At 42.4% G+C, this 16,216-nt stretch overlaps 1 protein-coding gene across 2 annotated transcripts in view; it reads right to left on the bottom strand.

Moving 5' to 3' along the window:
* Window positions 1–10,011, bottom strand: part of gap43 (growth associated protein 43) — a 12,592-nt gene extending 2,581 nt beyond the window's left edge. The window contains exons 1-2 of one of the 2 annotated variants that reach the window (XM_034114649.1): window positions 9,706–10,011; window positions 2,335–2,986 (exon numbers count right to left, since the gene is read on the bottom strand). In XM_034114649.1, the coding sequence (XP_033970540.1) occupies window positions 2,335–2,986; window positions 9,706–9,735 (682 nt within the window). In that variant the 5' untranslated portion in view covers window positions 9,736–10,011. Of the gene's footprint in view, window positions 1–2,334; window positions 2,990–9,705 lie in introns of both variants that reach the window. The other variant, XM_034114648.1, reaches the window with a different exon arrangement.
* Window positions 10,012–16,216: the final 6,205 nt, after the last annotated feature.

Genomic DNA, 16,216 nt, shown 5'->3' with positions numbered 1-16,216 from the left:
ACCTCACCTCTAATTTTAATCTACACTCATGTTACAATTAGTTTGTATCAATATAAAGACAAGCTATTCAATATGAATATGAATATAAAGTACTGCAAGGCTTTGTCCTTGGTAATTTTCTTTGTCTTTGCTACCGCTAGTGGTCAGAACAGTGGAAAGGGAAGCAGATGACATCCAACTCTTCCCTCAAACAAAAAACAGAGGTCTTCAAATTTAATACAAAAGAACAAAGAAGAAAAGGTGCTCTTTACTGCACTTTAAACCACTGGCAAATCATTTGATTATTACTGCCAATTATAATCTAACTTGACTGCTGCATATTCATTTCAAACATAGAAGCATGTAAATGCTTTTATTTAAAGTAGACTCATACAATATATTGCTGTTTGATTGAGTTTTTACTATCTAAAAAATATATTCTAACACCACTGTTCTTAGTTTCTGCACTTGATCCCACTTCGATCCCTGTGATTAACAGTCTTTTTGCTGCTCGCTCAGCATACCAAAGACAAAAACATATTGGGCCTCTTGTGTTTTTGGATCCAAACTGAGGTATTTTCTCCATCTGAATCTGAAGACACAATTGCATAATTTGAGCGATTGTTGAGGACTTGCTTTTTAAGCCTTGCTTTTACATAAACGTATAGTCAATTTGTATTTATTGAATAATTACACTACAGCTTAATCTAAGAAGTTCAAATGTTGATGGATGATGGTGGAGGCGGTCATGGAAAACATCACTGATGTGTTTTATGTCCTTGGTATTAAATACTTCATGTTCCATGTAGTCCTTTTTTGACTGCAATTTTTAGCTATATGTCCTGTATGAAAGTGATATATTATGCAGTGCACTATGGCACTATGACATGCTATGACAGTTAACAACTTGGTCAGATGTAACTAAATAAAGGCAGTCACACGGACTATCCTAGAGTAGGTGAAGAATCTGGATTATACCCTCCTTAAATAATTCAGTCACATCATCGCTACACAAATCTAAACCAAGTGATTTAAATATTGAATATTTAATACAAATGTTGTAAAGCAGACTGTGGCCAGCAGTGGATTCTTAATTAGCACTTCTTTGTCATGTAGTGTTTGTTTATGACAGGCTTCCCCAGTGCGGATCGTGACCAGTAGGCTTCATTAATCATTCATTGAAATCAGAGCACCTGTTATCCCGCTCTGCTCCATGCAGGGCAGCTATCCCATCGAGGTAGTAACTATGACAACCAGGAGACAGTGCTGCCTAGGTGACCTAGTTTCCGTGTAGTTCTCCAGTTGCTGTGTGTGTGTGTGTGTGTGTGTGTGTGTGTGTGTGTGTGTGTGTGTGTGTGTGTGTGTGTGTGTGTGTGTGTGTGTGTGTGTGTGTGTGTGTGTGTGTGTGTGTGTGTGTGTGTGTGTGTGTGTGTGTGTGTGTGTGTGTGTGTGTGCATGCGTGTGTCCTCACATCCCCATCGACTCCAGACTGAGCATGCTCCATTAACTACCTGTCTGACCCAGTCTGAGAGTCCTTGGACCAGAAATATGAGTTAATGTCAAGATGTTGTTTTTATCAATGTTATAATGTAATTTTATGGCCTTCAAGTTTCTTTTTTGGGTATACATTTCCACTATGATTGGACGTCAAATGCTGGTTCACTTAAAAAAGATATAAACTGGTGTCAGAGGTGCAGAATGAGATGATTTAATTGGGTCATCCTTTTTCACCACTATTTATGTTTTACCTGAAATAAATGACTGTAGGAGTCACGTCAATATCTTGGTCTTGGTAACTTTATGACTCATAAAATCCATGATGCTTTCTCAATAAGCACAGCCTTGCTTCTTAACAATAACTCTGATACAATCCTATAACTAGCCCATTGTATAACATGGGCTTAATAATTTCCAACCCCGCATTTCTATCCCAATCTTCACCTCATCAGTATGGGGCGTCCATCTTGCAAAGGCTGAGATACAAGGCGGCCTAATCTAATATTGAGCTGTCTCTGTGTTAACAATGAATGGTGGGTCACTGCCAAAGATCTTTAAATTCTACAGACTCAACAAACAGTTATTTCCTGCAGTGCCTGCCAAGCAGACTACAGACAGGCTTGCCTATACCCCGTCGTTTGATCTGTTACAGTAAGTAATTGCTTCATGATTGTTGATTGTGTCTGGAATTATTTTTGTCTCTGAACTCGGTGGCCTCCAAACACGGACACACCTAAGTGTTTGATTCAGAGGTTGTGAGAACCTTATTGTTGGTCCAATGTTTTGCATGTATTTTATTTCTTATAATAAATCATACTGCATGAATCAAAGTTAAAATGTTTTTTAGAATCTGCATACCTTGTTTATCGTTTGTTTGGTTAGGCTCCTCCTTCTCAGCGATAGGGCTGACAGCAGCAGGCACATCGGCTTGTCTGGCCTCCTCCTTTTTCTCTTCACTTGGCTCCTCCTCCTTCTTCTCCTCAGCTGTGGTTGTGGTGGGACTCTTGGCGGCCACCACTGGGGCCTCCACCTCTTTGGGCTTCTCCTCGACTTTCTCTTCTGCTTTTGGCTCCTCTTTCTGGGGCTCAGAGGGCGCTGTGGCAGCCGTAGGAGAGGGAGCAGCAGCAGCTGGTGCCACCGCTACAGGAGACGTGGCTGCTCCTACAGGAGAAGCAGCAGCAGCTGCAGGAGTAGATGGCTTCTCTGCCACTGGGCTTTTGGCATGGCTCTTCTCCTCCTTCTTGGCCTCCTCTCCTGCAGCTTCCTCCTCCTTAGCAGGTGCCTCCTCTCCCTCCACTTTCTTTTTCTCCTCTCCTCCCTCTGTCGCCTCCTCTGCAGCTGCAGGACTGTCTTCCTCCTTCTCTTCCTCTCCGTCTTTCATCTTTTTCCTAGTTATGTGTCCGCGGAAGCTAGCCTGTATTTTGGTGGCAGCCTTGTGGGCCTTGTCCTCGGGTTTGTTGGTGGTGCCATCCTGTTCAATCTTCTGGTCCGCATCCTCGTTCTTCTCCACCTGCTAGCCAAGAGAAAAAAACGGTAAACATCTACTCTAAGCCATCAAGCAAGCCCACTGGAAACCAGGAAGAAAATATATTGTAACACTAAAGATTTGCAAAGAATCAATCTACTGTGGGGGTTTTTATCTTGAGATGATCATCCTTAAATATCATGCTGGCAAAGAAAGGTAGGACATGGCATGAGTGGAAGGGTCAGAAGTCAGATAGAGACAAGGATATGCTGAGAGAGGGTTTATTAGTGAATGTACAAAGTGTTGTATTTAAAGTCATTACTGGAGAATTTTAGACTTGGAAAAGTTGGGGTAGGGTTTTAGGACTGGTTTAGAATTAAACGTATAGGACTGGATGAGGAACAGGGTTAGGAATAGGAAAGTACACAATGTAATATTGAAAGTTGTTCCATGATATTACCTTCTGCTACTGGATCCATAGCTGTCCATCAAATAGTGGGTTGTGCTATGAGTCATATAAATCTAATGAAAAGAAATCAAATCAAATAAAGGAATGAATGATGAGCACTGAAAGTAGCAAGCAAAATGAATCAGTACATTCAAAATGAATAAGAAAACAAATCAAAGTAAAATATTCTTTAGCAGAAGTCCAACCAATAAAAAGCTTAAAAGGTGCACTTTAAATGAATGTGATAAAGCAACATGAAGCAAATCAAACTTTCAAAGATCATGCGAGCAGTGCAGCATCAGTCGGCAAAATGATAAAGATGTGAAAACTGTGAAATCAGTGTTTTTAGTCCTCCCAGTTATCAAGTCTTTGTCAGGATCAAGTGATTTATGTGACTAAAGAATGGATCTACAGAACTTTATCATCTCATATACTGTAAAGATTAGATTTAGTGCCATTGTGAATCATGGGAGTAATGTGTGTGCGGGTCGATTGTCTGCACATAATAAATTGGATACACTGGGATTTGGAGCGTGACAAATGACTCTAGGCATTTATTGTGGTTATTCAATCCAGGCATGAGCTTGATATTGTCCTCTTGATAATGGTGCTGAAATGGATTTAGTGAATAAATAAACTTAAACGTAGAACCCTCTCCACGGCATTCATTAATATCCCCTGTTTCGCTTCTAATGATACCTTCAAAATTGTCCACAGCAAAATGTGAGCGTTCCAAATTGATGCTCTTTCTCCAAAATAATGAGCCAATCTCTATTCTCTAGGTACAGTAGCTTTCTGCGGCTTCGTCTCTGGCTGCCAGGGAACGAGCTGCCTGCGAGAATCTCCTCAGCATTCACTGCCATACCCCTCCCAACCATCAAAGGTTACCTTGACAACCAGAGTGCTAACTCATCACGACGCTGTCTGCTGGTTGGTGCTATGAAAGACTATATGTCACCCTGATTGGCAGTGCACCTGACCCCTCAGGGGAGCGTGCCAATAGGAACTCGTAAATCAGACGGAGCAATCAGGATGCTTAAGGAGGGGCCGTGTGTGTGATGCAGCAGCAGGGTGCGGTGCCGGTGGGGGGGGGGGGGGGTTATATGTGTCGATGCTAGCGTGACTGTGGCATCTTCTTTAAGGTTAGTGAATGTAAACGGAAATGGTTTTCAAGATGTCTGTTTTTCAGTGGCTATATCCATCAGTCTATCTCCTGGTACCTACTGTCTCTAATAGCGTGATTATATTGGATATGAGTTGGACTTGGATAGCTGCCTGGGTGAGCAATCACATCTGTGTGACATGATTTAAGAGCCATAGGCCCTCAACCAACATGTCTTCTTCAGGGTCAGTGTGTCAGTCCAATATTGGAGTAGAGAGGCCAAGGTGCAGCTGTGTTGGTATATTCACCTCCTCCACCCTCATCCAGGGTTCAGGACGTAAATCCTGCCTTAGGCCTTCCTGCAATTCTTAATATACAACCTCTTCCTGAAGCAATTTTGCGCAATGTAGTATTAAAAAAACAGCTTGGTACCGCTGGCTGTGAGAGGGATAGCAGAGGCTATAAACTGCGCCCTAAAAATGGTGATTTATGAAAAGATGAACTGAAGCTGTTTACCTTACAATCACCTACTATGTGTTGACATAAATGTTTGCAAGTGTCCTACTATTAGAACAGATAGACAATGTGGAGACAAATCACTAGCGGCACACCCTCTGCTCTTGATATTATGCATGCAGGTCTCTGGTAACTGAGTGGGCTTTGACCATGTCTGATGTAATGGGTGCTTACAATTGCCGAAAGATTGACCCAGGCACTTAATTTTAAATAGAATTACTTACTGGCTTCATACAGTGAGTCAGACAGAAAGAAAGTGATGGATGAGGGTGTTTGGGAATATGGGAAATGACATCACTTTTGGAACAGAGGGTATGTCATCCACTTTAGAGATCTGGGTGTGTACGAGTGTAAATGTAATAAAATACCAGCAGAGTGCCAGGTGATCTCATATCAGTGTAAGATCACGGGGAAAAAGATCACCATCCTGGATTGGCCAAAATCATAGCATGGTCATTTGAATTTGAATGCGCCATGATTTTCTGACTGCTGTAGTCTTTCTTCGTTAAGCATAAGATTCAGTATTTGACCTGTCATATCACACTTATTATGCTGTGATATATAATGTAAAGTGGTTAATGATTGAGTTAGTTGCTAAATTCAAATCTTGTATTATCTTAACAGAACATTATTGAAAATCTTTTAAGAATTCCTCATTAACTGTTCACTGAACCCTGGTCACGTACCCTCCTGCAGGCTCTTTTCCACTCGGTGTCTGTGCGGCACACATTTTCATTCATAAATACAGCGGCACCTCCCAAAGGTACTGCACACCACAAGGTACACTCATTTAAGTCTTCACAGCACGACTGTTTCAACTCTACCTTGAACAATTAGCAGTGAGGCAACATATTTGCATTATCAGGTTAATCAAATAAATTATTACAATTAGCCTGCAGAGTTTTTCTCTTGGCATATGGTCTTTCTGGTAACCATAGATACTCTTCATTAACCACTCAAAACCGTTTTATTACACAGCTAAAAGAGGAATGTTTGCAGTACAAAAGTGCTTTTTGTTTTGCATGATTATGCAATAAGCAATTATAAGAGCTCCAGTATGATGTAGCAACATTAAAAGCTTGCTATAGGACAGTGTGTAGGTGACAAATAATGAGTTGCATCTTCATGTTCGGAATTTAAATGTACATAGGCCTAACAAAACTCTTCTGTCTTTCCCGTCTTTAAAAGGTAAAACATTCAGATGCGAAAAATATGTTTAATACAATCTGATCTGACAGCTGAATGTGTTAATTTTAGCTTTGTGTATCAGCTGCAGTGTGTGCGCTCGCTCTGTCTGTCTCTGTCCTTAGGTGGGCACCAGCTGTCGTGAGAACCACACCCGAGTCGATGGCCTTACCGACAAATCCATAACCACACACACTCACACACACCATCCCCCAATGGTGACACACAGTAAAATTCCACCACCTTCCCAATGCCTCATTGCCGGTGTCATTAGGGACTTATTTTCACGAGGGGGGAGGAGGCGAAGGGAGGGGAAACTGGGGAAGACACGATGGAGTGGTGTGGTTTATGCTGGTTGAATTACCTCAGAACCACATCACACACTAATGCACACACCACGCGTATATATATTCATGTTTTCTTGTTTTTTTCTATTATCCATTCAAGCAGGAGACACGCTTTTCACCTCGCAGCTCTGCCTGCCATGTACTGAATGTTGGCAGCAAGAGGGGAGAGAAATATTAAAGGTAATATTTGTATTTATAATGGGGAAGCTTTGCAAAGGCCCTTTTATCACAAACCCAACAGGTGCAGCTTCTGAATCATATCACTATAAAATGTTATTTTTTAAGATTTATGTAAATGGATCCTGATATTTTAAGTAATAATAGAAATTTTAATTGTCTGATTTTAATCAAATTTAAAACACCCGAAACATTTGTCATAAAACCAGAGTTCTCAGCAGTCAGTGAGATATTAGCTACCTAGCTGGTGGCACTCGAGTTCCTGCAATGACAACTCTCTCCTGAAAATCCCAGCATGATTTCAATGGATGTCTGCTTTTCTGCAGGAACACACTCCAGACACCAAAGACCTAAGACTAGCTGCTGTCTGCAAATGCTGAATATCTCCCTCTCCTTCTTTCTCTCGCTGCCGTCTTTCACTCTCTCTCTCTCACTGAGCAAACTGCTACCCACTCATTCTCTCACACATCGACACACACACACACACACACACACAGACTCGGCGTAGCACCACACCCTTTTAGCCGGCTATCTCCTGCAGATGAGGAGAGGGGGGCTCAGGTGGTGACTGCCAGAGCCCCCGCTCACCATCTCTCTCTCTCCCTCTCTCTCTTCTTTGACAGTGATTTGATGAGCGTTGTTACGATCTTTTACGATGGACCTGCAAAAGATGCTCCATGGCAACTAATAAGCGGCCATATGCCGGCGTCATTATGTCCTCTGGAGCAGCCTTTAATTCAATTACAATGACTCTGCCTGAACAAAGGCTCTACAATTGCCACTGATTTCAAAGGGGATGGGGCAGGTGGGCTGAGGAGAGCTAGTGGACAAGTGGGAGTAAGGGTTGGACATAGCGCTGGGGGAATATTAAAATATGGGCTGTGGCCGCTACCACGGCCGAAGCTAGGCTCTGGGAGAAAGGGATTGGAGTGCATGGGGAGAGAGAGAATGAGCAGAGAGAATCATATTTGAGATAGCAGACTTGGTCTTTATTATGGTCTAGAATTATTTAAGCGTAAGTCAAAAGAGGGGTCACGAGGGTTCGGTCCTAGTGCTAGAAAGAGGACTAGGGATGGATTTGGGGCGGAGCTGGAGAAAAGCAGATCTGGGTGGGATTTGAAGTAGTGGTTTACATTAGGAATGACAATTGTGGGGAGGTAGTAAGATCTGAGACAAGATGGGCCTCGAAGAACTTGATCCTTGATCTTCCCTGGGGAGAGGAGAGGGAGCCTCTTCTGGGGTGTTGAATTCTGCTCTAAAACGGCATAAAACTACAGACAAAGCTAGCAGCAAGGGCTACTAAATCAAGCGCTAGTAGCCACTCCCATGGTGGAGACAGCACTTAACACTCCACAATGGCAGCACCCACAGCAATACTGCCACATTAAAAAAAACTGAACCATGCTCTTTGCTCATCCATCCATGAAGATATCGGAGTGTGTCTCGATGAATGTATGCCTCTGCTCCTCGAAAGCAGAAGGCAGGAGGATATTTTCTCCTTTGAGGCGCACGCTCGATGCAGTGACATTGCTCTGTGGGAAAGCCCGGTGCCTCACCCACATGGCTGCAGCGCGCCGGCTTCCTTTCTTTTGATCTTTCTCACCTTTGCGCTCGCTACCCTTCTCTAACATCATCCCCCGCTATGTCACCACCACATTTCTTGACGGTTGTAGCTACCATCCAGCTCCCTCGTTGCCTTTCTGCTTTGCTGCATGCCTGCCTCTCCCTACCTTCCCCCATACCGTGCAACCTCCCTCCCTGATTCTGATCCTTTTTTTTTTTCCACCTCTGCTTCTTTACCCACCAGGTTTCCTTCGCTCACCACCTCTCTTCCATCCCCCCCATACCTCCATGTGCACCAGCTACACTCCACCCTGCCGCTCGTTCTCTCCCTGCCCGCCTGCCTCTCTGCAGCATGCTCCTCCTGCAACTGGCAAGCCTTGCTTCCTTTTCTCTCTCTCTTCCCTCCTTGCCAGAGCTTATATGACTCATCCCAGATAACATTTAAGAAGCAATCAAGTGGCATCAGCATCCAGCGTGATATGAGTCCGATAAAATCAAAATCAGTCTGAGATAATAGCAGGAAACCGGCGCTGAACAAATAATAATGACTGCTACTGAATTACAGAGTGAAACACAGGAGAGTACCTTCTTCTCCACTCACCTGCTTCCATGCAACACCTTCTTTTTTTAATATTCTCCTCTTCCACTGAGAATAGCCATGGGTTATTATACACTCCCAAACAGCAGCCTTTCACACCCTTTAAATGAGAGCACACTTCATAGTACCCTCAATTGACAACATCCACTTATACAGCTGGAGGGCTGTGATAATCCATTTAGACTCATTTATTCCCATTGTATCCCCCTGAGGCCACTGACATGATGGTGCTGCTCACACAATCCCTACCCCACCCTTTTTTTCCTCTCTGTGGAAATGTACTTTCCTGTGTCACCCATTTCTGCTCAAAATAACAGAAGTACAAACGATACATTTTAGCCATCAATTAAGAGTACAGGCTGAATATGAATCATCATTAAGAAAGGTAGATTAGTTAGAGTTCCTGTGCAGCTCCTGGAGATATAAGGGAGCATTTCAGAGACGATACAGAATCTATCAAGTGCTTTTCAATAATCTTTCACTTTTGTCAAGTGCATGATCAATACAAGGGAATGCCGGGTTGCCCAAGATCGAGTTACAGTCTTGTGCCTCGCTCTTCAAGTACAGTGTGAGGTCTGGGAGGCATTGTAGCAACATCCATTCATGCGGGATAATCACATTAACTAGGCGTGTCTGGGCTCTGTGGATAGACTTCTATGAAGACAAGCTAGGCCAAAGCAAATTACACCAACATGTCCTCTAATCCCTCTTCAAGCACACTGATCTGACTCCAAGCCAACAGTCACAAAGTTCAGAGTTGAGATTCATCATTTTGTCATTAAGAAACAGAAGGGAAAATAGTGATAAAAGCAATTCATAGCAGTTTACCGGTTTGGTTCTTCTTATGCAGCACAGCATAGTTGTAGTTGTTGTATCCTCCCTTTTTTCTTCTCTGCTTCTTTCTTCCCTTTTCACTTCTTCTCTCTCGCCCTCTCTCTCGCTTTCGTGCACACACACACTCTCTCTCTCTCTCGCTCTCTTTCTGGCTGTATTAACAGCTAAGTCGCCGAGTGCATTTACACATCCCAGTTTGCACACACACGCTCTTCAGTCGGTCTGCCTGGGCGCACCTCTCTCTCTCTCTCTCTCTTACTCGCAGCCTGACAATGACTACAAGCCCACCCTTTAAACCCCTCCCTTCCCCTCTCCCTCCATCCCTCTCTCCTCCCCTCTTCCCTTCACACTATCCCCCCTCCTCTTCCTTTTTCTCCTCCTCCTCTTCTTCTTGCACAGTGATGAACCCCCCCACCTCTTTTAGATCAGCACTCCTCTCTTCTACATCTTCTCACCCTCCTCCTCCTCCCCCTCCTCTCTTTCAGCCTAGCTCTAGCAAAAGCTGCGGCCCCACCCTAAAAAGGCTCTCGCTCACTGACTGACTGGACACCTCCAATTTCTGCTCTGATGCATCCTTTTTTGAATGTCTTTTTTAATTTGTGTTTCTCCCAGCCTTTGTTTCATCCCCTCCCATTTCTCACATATAAAAGGTGTCTTTTTCTGTAATTAAAAAAGGCCAATAAGTCGCCTCCTCTTATTGCTGAGGCTCTCTAGACTACTGTGTTATACACTCTCTGGATCTCTGTTCAGTCACATGAGTCTGTGTGCTCTGAGCCCAAATTGCCACCAACATGCCAGAAGCATGTTTTCTGGCTCAGCCGGCAGCATCGCTAGCCAGGAAGTACGTGTGAAAGAGAGCAGTGATGATTGCAAGGCGAATGCACGCACGCACATACACAAACACTCACTCTGTGCTCTTAGGACACGTCACCCGCAACCCCCCTCATACCCAGCGCGCTCTGTTCTCATGGAAACACCAGCAGATAGACTAGAAGAGCAGAGGAGGAGTATGCGAGAGAGGGAGAGGAAGGGATGAAGGTAGGAGGAGAAGCATGAGGGCCGGGTGTGGCACGCAAAGCAAACTGCCTCTCTTTCTGTCTTCCTCTTTTTCTCCCTTTATGCCCACAGTGTAATTTAATGAGAGGCCATGCATAATCCCCACAGCTACATTTAAAACCATTACTGTACAGTGAGGCTTGGAGGTGCATGCTCATGCAAACACCCACACGCTGTATTTGTCTTTCATAATACACACTCATTGTGGTGACAGAAAAGTCCCCCCACCCCCGCTCTGACACCGGCGAGCTACAGACACAATGAGGATGGAGGGAGGGATGGAGAGCAGGAGCATAGACAGAGAGAGGGATGGATGGAGGGGAGAGGAAGGGGGCAGCGTCCTGAGGGGTTGTGCTATGCTATTCTTCTCTCTTACAGGATTATTCCACATCAGGTTCACTGAGGGAGAAATCATTAACCTGCACCGCTGAGCCTTCCCGGTGGTCGCTGCTGCCACACAGGAACATCTAGCAGCGTTCCTTGGCTGTGCTTCATCATCACTACGTGTCATCATGTTCAATAGCAGACTGTATGACACAGAGGCAGTAATCATAAAGGGTTCTGCTGAGTATGCATAGTCTTTCTCGGCACTGCCCCGCTTTACTCCAGCTATGCACATTCATACAGCTGCCAGCTCACTGTCCCCCACCAGATCACTTTACTGGAATCACTACCAGAGATAAGTGTCTGGCTCAAGTGGACCGACTGACTTATTCCCAAGATTTCTCTTAGCTCCGAATTACAGATAGGTGAAGAATTAAAGGTAAAACGCAATGATGAGTGTGAACATTTTGTGAAACATATGGTATGGCTCAGTCACCAGATAAGAGCGGTAATTGTAAGTTAATTAAATTGCTGATTAGCAGAATAAGAGACAATGACAAGAGTTTTAATAATCTCATAGATGTATGTCTTGTTCTAAAAAAAAGCCAATAATTTACCCTTTACTCTTTTTTATGTAGTCATTCATTTTATTCAGACAAACCAAGCAAATAAGTGACGTAGATAGTGAGTCACTGTATTCTGGTCCATTGATATAGAATCCATACTAGAGGAGCATTAGCTATTCTTCTGAGTCATGTTTTCCCCCAAAACGTTCCTTTGTGACCCATCTTCATTTGATTATTTATTTTGTTTCAACAAATTATGTTTCTGATAAAAAAGGTTCTTGTCATTAACATCAAGGGGGAAATCACTTAAAGTGGACCTATCATGCTATATTTTAATAATATAGTGTAGGACCATACCTATATAAGGCATATTTATACTTAAAAAAAAAAAAAATACCAAACAGATCATGCATTTTAGCCATGCCTCATTTCGCTCAATTTGAAAAATGTTAGCTCTGTTTTTGCAAGGGCTGATTCTGTGAGAATAGCACCACCTACAGGCCTGGCATATATGTACTACAGCGTCTCTAGCGCTTTCGAACGGCAATGGCCGTGGCTGTCTCCTCCTGATTGGTGGAGTTGGCCCAATAGCCGTAGCGCCACCGTCCTGACCAGTGGCGGCCGGTGGTCTTTTTTTTTGGTGGGGCTCTTGACGTACCGTAAGTGACCTACCCGGGGGGTCCCCCGGAAATTTTTTTCGAGAAATGACCCCTTAAATGATGACTTCTGGTGATGTTAGAGGGGGGGGGAAAGGAGAAATCGAGGCTTAAAAATATGAGAAGACTGATCAATACCTCCATAATCTTCAGTGTGGAAAATATTATTTATCAACCTGAACATCTACTACTTTACCAGGAATTTGTGTTCTCAGAACTGGTCTGTTTTTTTCTTTCTTAAAACTGTTCATGTTTTATGAACCAACACCTTCACCAAGTAGCTTTACAGTGAACTGCATGTGAGATATAAAATTAATAGCATCTTTTCAGTAGCATTAATTATAAATATTTAAGTGGTTCAATACAAGTCACTACAGCATTTCAAACTGAACTGTGAATAAATGCAATTTAAAAAAATAACCACAGCACAAAATGTCATAAATTGTGTTTTTTCTTTGTTTCTCTGAGGATTATTTACAAACAGGCTTATTTACATATAGCAATAACTCAGAAATGAAAAAGCTACATCGTCTAACACGAACAACCAGTTAGCATAATGATAATATATGTGTTATGTACAATGTAACTGGCAAGGCTAGAGCAAGAAAGAACATAAAGTTTGCAAAAGGTTTAAATAACTTCAAGTATCTGTCTTCAGATTACGTGGAGGTTTTAGTCCGATGGGAAGCAGATTTTAAGCGACACCGAAGATAAACCAAAAATGTGGTGGAGCTGCAAACCGTGTAGTGTTGCTGGGACAGAACAGGAGCTATAACCGTTGGAAAATACATCACAGACAATGCAACAAACGTGGAGACAGAACAATCACTTCTGTGATAAATGCCCACTTATTAATAAACTTCTAACAACCATGGGAAACCTCCTCTCTACATATAAAGTGATATCCAAGCATGGGAAACAAAAGACAGCATTTACCTGTTTGCATCCAGCTAGCCAAGCCTTTCCTGTGTACCAGCTACTAAGCCTCGTGTATAAATGTTGTCTTTTTCACGAGATTGCTGCGATATATTCAAATCGGGTTGGTCCGGTGCAAGGTCTTTAAGCAACAATTTATCTGCCAAACTTCTCCTTTCGAAAGGATTGGAGATTAGCTCTTGAACAGAATTAGCCGGGGACCGAGGTCCGGAGACTCCACCTGCACACGAAGCCATCCTCATCAACTACTGCGTCAACCGGATACGAGTCACTGTCCAAACTACTCACAGACTGCACTGGGCGCTGACATTGGCGCCCGGTGACCGTCATCTTTGACGACGCTGATTGGCTGAAATTATATTTTCGCGGCATAGTTTACACGTTACAGATAGCAACAGTCAGCTGCTGGTGGCTGCTGCTGCACTGGTTGAAGGCTCCTCTCTTAGCGCCCAGACGAGAGAAGGTGCATGGGCAAGTCCAGGCAGGAAACATGTGACTTATCAGTAACTTTAGACATCGTAACACAATTTTAAACGAGATTTTATTGTAGATTATACATTTTACTGATACCAATTATATAATATTTACCTTGTTCATTAAAAATAAAAATAAAAACATATATATTTTTTTAAACATTTTTTTTTTTTTTTATTTTAATTTTAATTATTATTTATTTATTTTTTTTTCAATATGGGAAGAGGTGGGGCGGCGCCCCTAGCGCCCCTATGGACCGGCCGCCACTGGTCCTGACGTCAGGACAGTGTTCAAATCTGGATCAGTTTTTATCAGATCCGTTACAGCCCCTTTTTTAGAGATTTGGGTATGGAGGAAAATAGAGAGGGTTGTGTTTTCTGACACTTGGTGAGTTCCCTGGAACACCGGGGACACATATTCATGTATAAAAGACGTACAAAAGTGCATTTTGCATGATAGGTCCCCTTTAAAATCAAATCCCCACACTGGAAACAAAAAGTCCTTTAAGAGAGAAATACAACAACGTGTGCATAACAAATGATTGGGGTTGTCCAAAGGAAAAATAAAGCAAACACTTAAATCCCCCAGAGCAAAATCAAGCTGATGCCTGGGCGGTGGTAGCTAAAAAAACAGAGCGAGAGTGCGTGGGATGGTCTTTGAAAACAATCCATCTGCAAATGCAGCAGGTTGGCCAGCAGCCTGACCCAGGCTAAAAGAGCTGCTCCTCATCTCGCCGTCTTAATATGCTAATCTATGTTCAGTTATGTGATTGCTGTGTTAAGCATGCTGAATCTGCTGCTGCACTGACCACAGGGATCAATAATGTCACACTGTCTTGTCATTATCGAGAAGCAGTCAAGAGGTATGTTCCAGCAACGCAATACTGTGGTTACAAATTCATGTATGTGATTAAAGTGTAGTTTATTAATAAACATTAATTCTGAAGAATGGGACCCCCAGTTTACAAGGTGTTGTGTATTTTCCATTTCAATTATACACAAGTCGTTGTCACATCATCGGCTAAGGCCAGGTTTTTTGTTTCTGAGAATTTGTTCATCCCTTTGGAGAAGTGTTGGTTGTCCTACTTTGTGTAAACTATTTAAAAAGCATAAAGCATAGTGTTGGTGTTGCATAGCTGCACCAGCAACACAACTGTGCCTCCTTGGCAAAAGAACAGCCTGTAGGATTAATACACTAACGCTCACATTGCTTATTTTGTTCTCCATTCGTTTAAGTGCTAAAGTATATAAGACAATTCTATTTTGTATCAAGTCTCTCCTTGTGCACCTTTGTATCAGGCTGTTGTTAGCTGCAATGAACATCAACAATGCAGTCTGTCCTTTCAGATGACAGTGATTAAGATCCTCATTTGCAGCGTGAAAGGTCACTGTATCTATGAAAAACAATGAGATTAACATGCAATCTACAAACAGCAAATTATCTTGAAAAATGATGGGAAAAGCTAAATACAAAGTGTGCTATCTATCACCATTATATGATAGCAAATGATCATATATGATCATTTGATTTCCGGTAAAAACAACATGCTTTAGATCTGGAAAATAATGAATAGCTTAAATCTACATTCAAAATCAAACATAGTGGCGTTGCATGCATCTTTCAATAATATCTCCCCCTTAAAAAGACTTTGCTACAAATTGTATAAAATATTCATAAATGTATTCCTGCCTAAAATAATGTTGAGAACAACAGCAAGTTGTTATTTATTTAATAAGAACGGTCAGGTGCCTAATGCTCACTGCTTTTTGTATAGCCATAAACAACTTTTAAAATCACTTTAGTTACTCACCACCTTTCCTTCCTCTCGCCCCTCCGTATGATCTGATACAGCAGAGGACAATGACCCAGGGGATGAAAATCAAAGGTTTTCCCATCTGCTGTCATGAAACAAAAGTGCACCAGGTGTCGAATCCTTCGCTGGGACGTGACTCCTGAATCTGACACAGCAGCACTCACAAAATGTCACACAGGTGTTCTTGAAGACACAATACACTGACTCGGAGTAAAGTATGCTGACTAAGAACTTTCTTCTTATATCTTTTTTCTCTTTCTTTTTTTGAAAGAACATTATGGCATAAACAGAAAATAATTAGAATCACAAACAGTGTAAGGTAAGTTGGTTTCATAATAGATTGTGTTGTCTTGTATTTATAATCAACTAATGCATACATAAATAATCTCAAACGTGTGATTTAAATTGCAATTTTCTCGAGTATGTTTTTAGAACTAGGGATTTTGTTTGGTTAGGGCAGTGGTCCCCAGCGTTTTTGGCTCAAATCCCTTAAAAAAAAAAATAGTATTCCTGTAACAGATGTGGATCCATGTGGAGTAAGTAAGACAAATTGGGAACTAGTGGGCTATGTAAGAAATTGGTTCATACTGGCAACCACTAACGTGTTGCCTTAAAAACAAGCAAACTCAAGGACCAGAAAAAATCAACTTATGAAACTTGATGTCCTTTAATCGAAATAT

This window comes from Trematomus bernacchii, unplaced genomic scaffold, assembly GCF_902827165.1.
Source record: "Trematomus bernacchii unplaced genomic scaffold, fTreBer1.1, whole genome shotgun sequence".
Lineage (NCBI taxonomy): Eukaryota > Metazoa > Chordata > Actinopteri > Perciformes > Nototheniidae > Trematomus > Trematomus bernacchii.
Note: the sequence above shows the minus strand (reverse complement) of the source record. Positions and strands in the feature narration are given on the sequence as shown.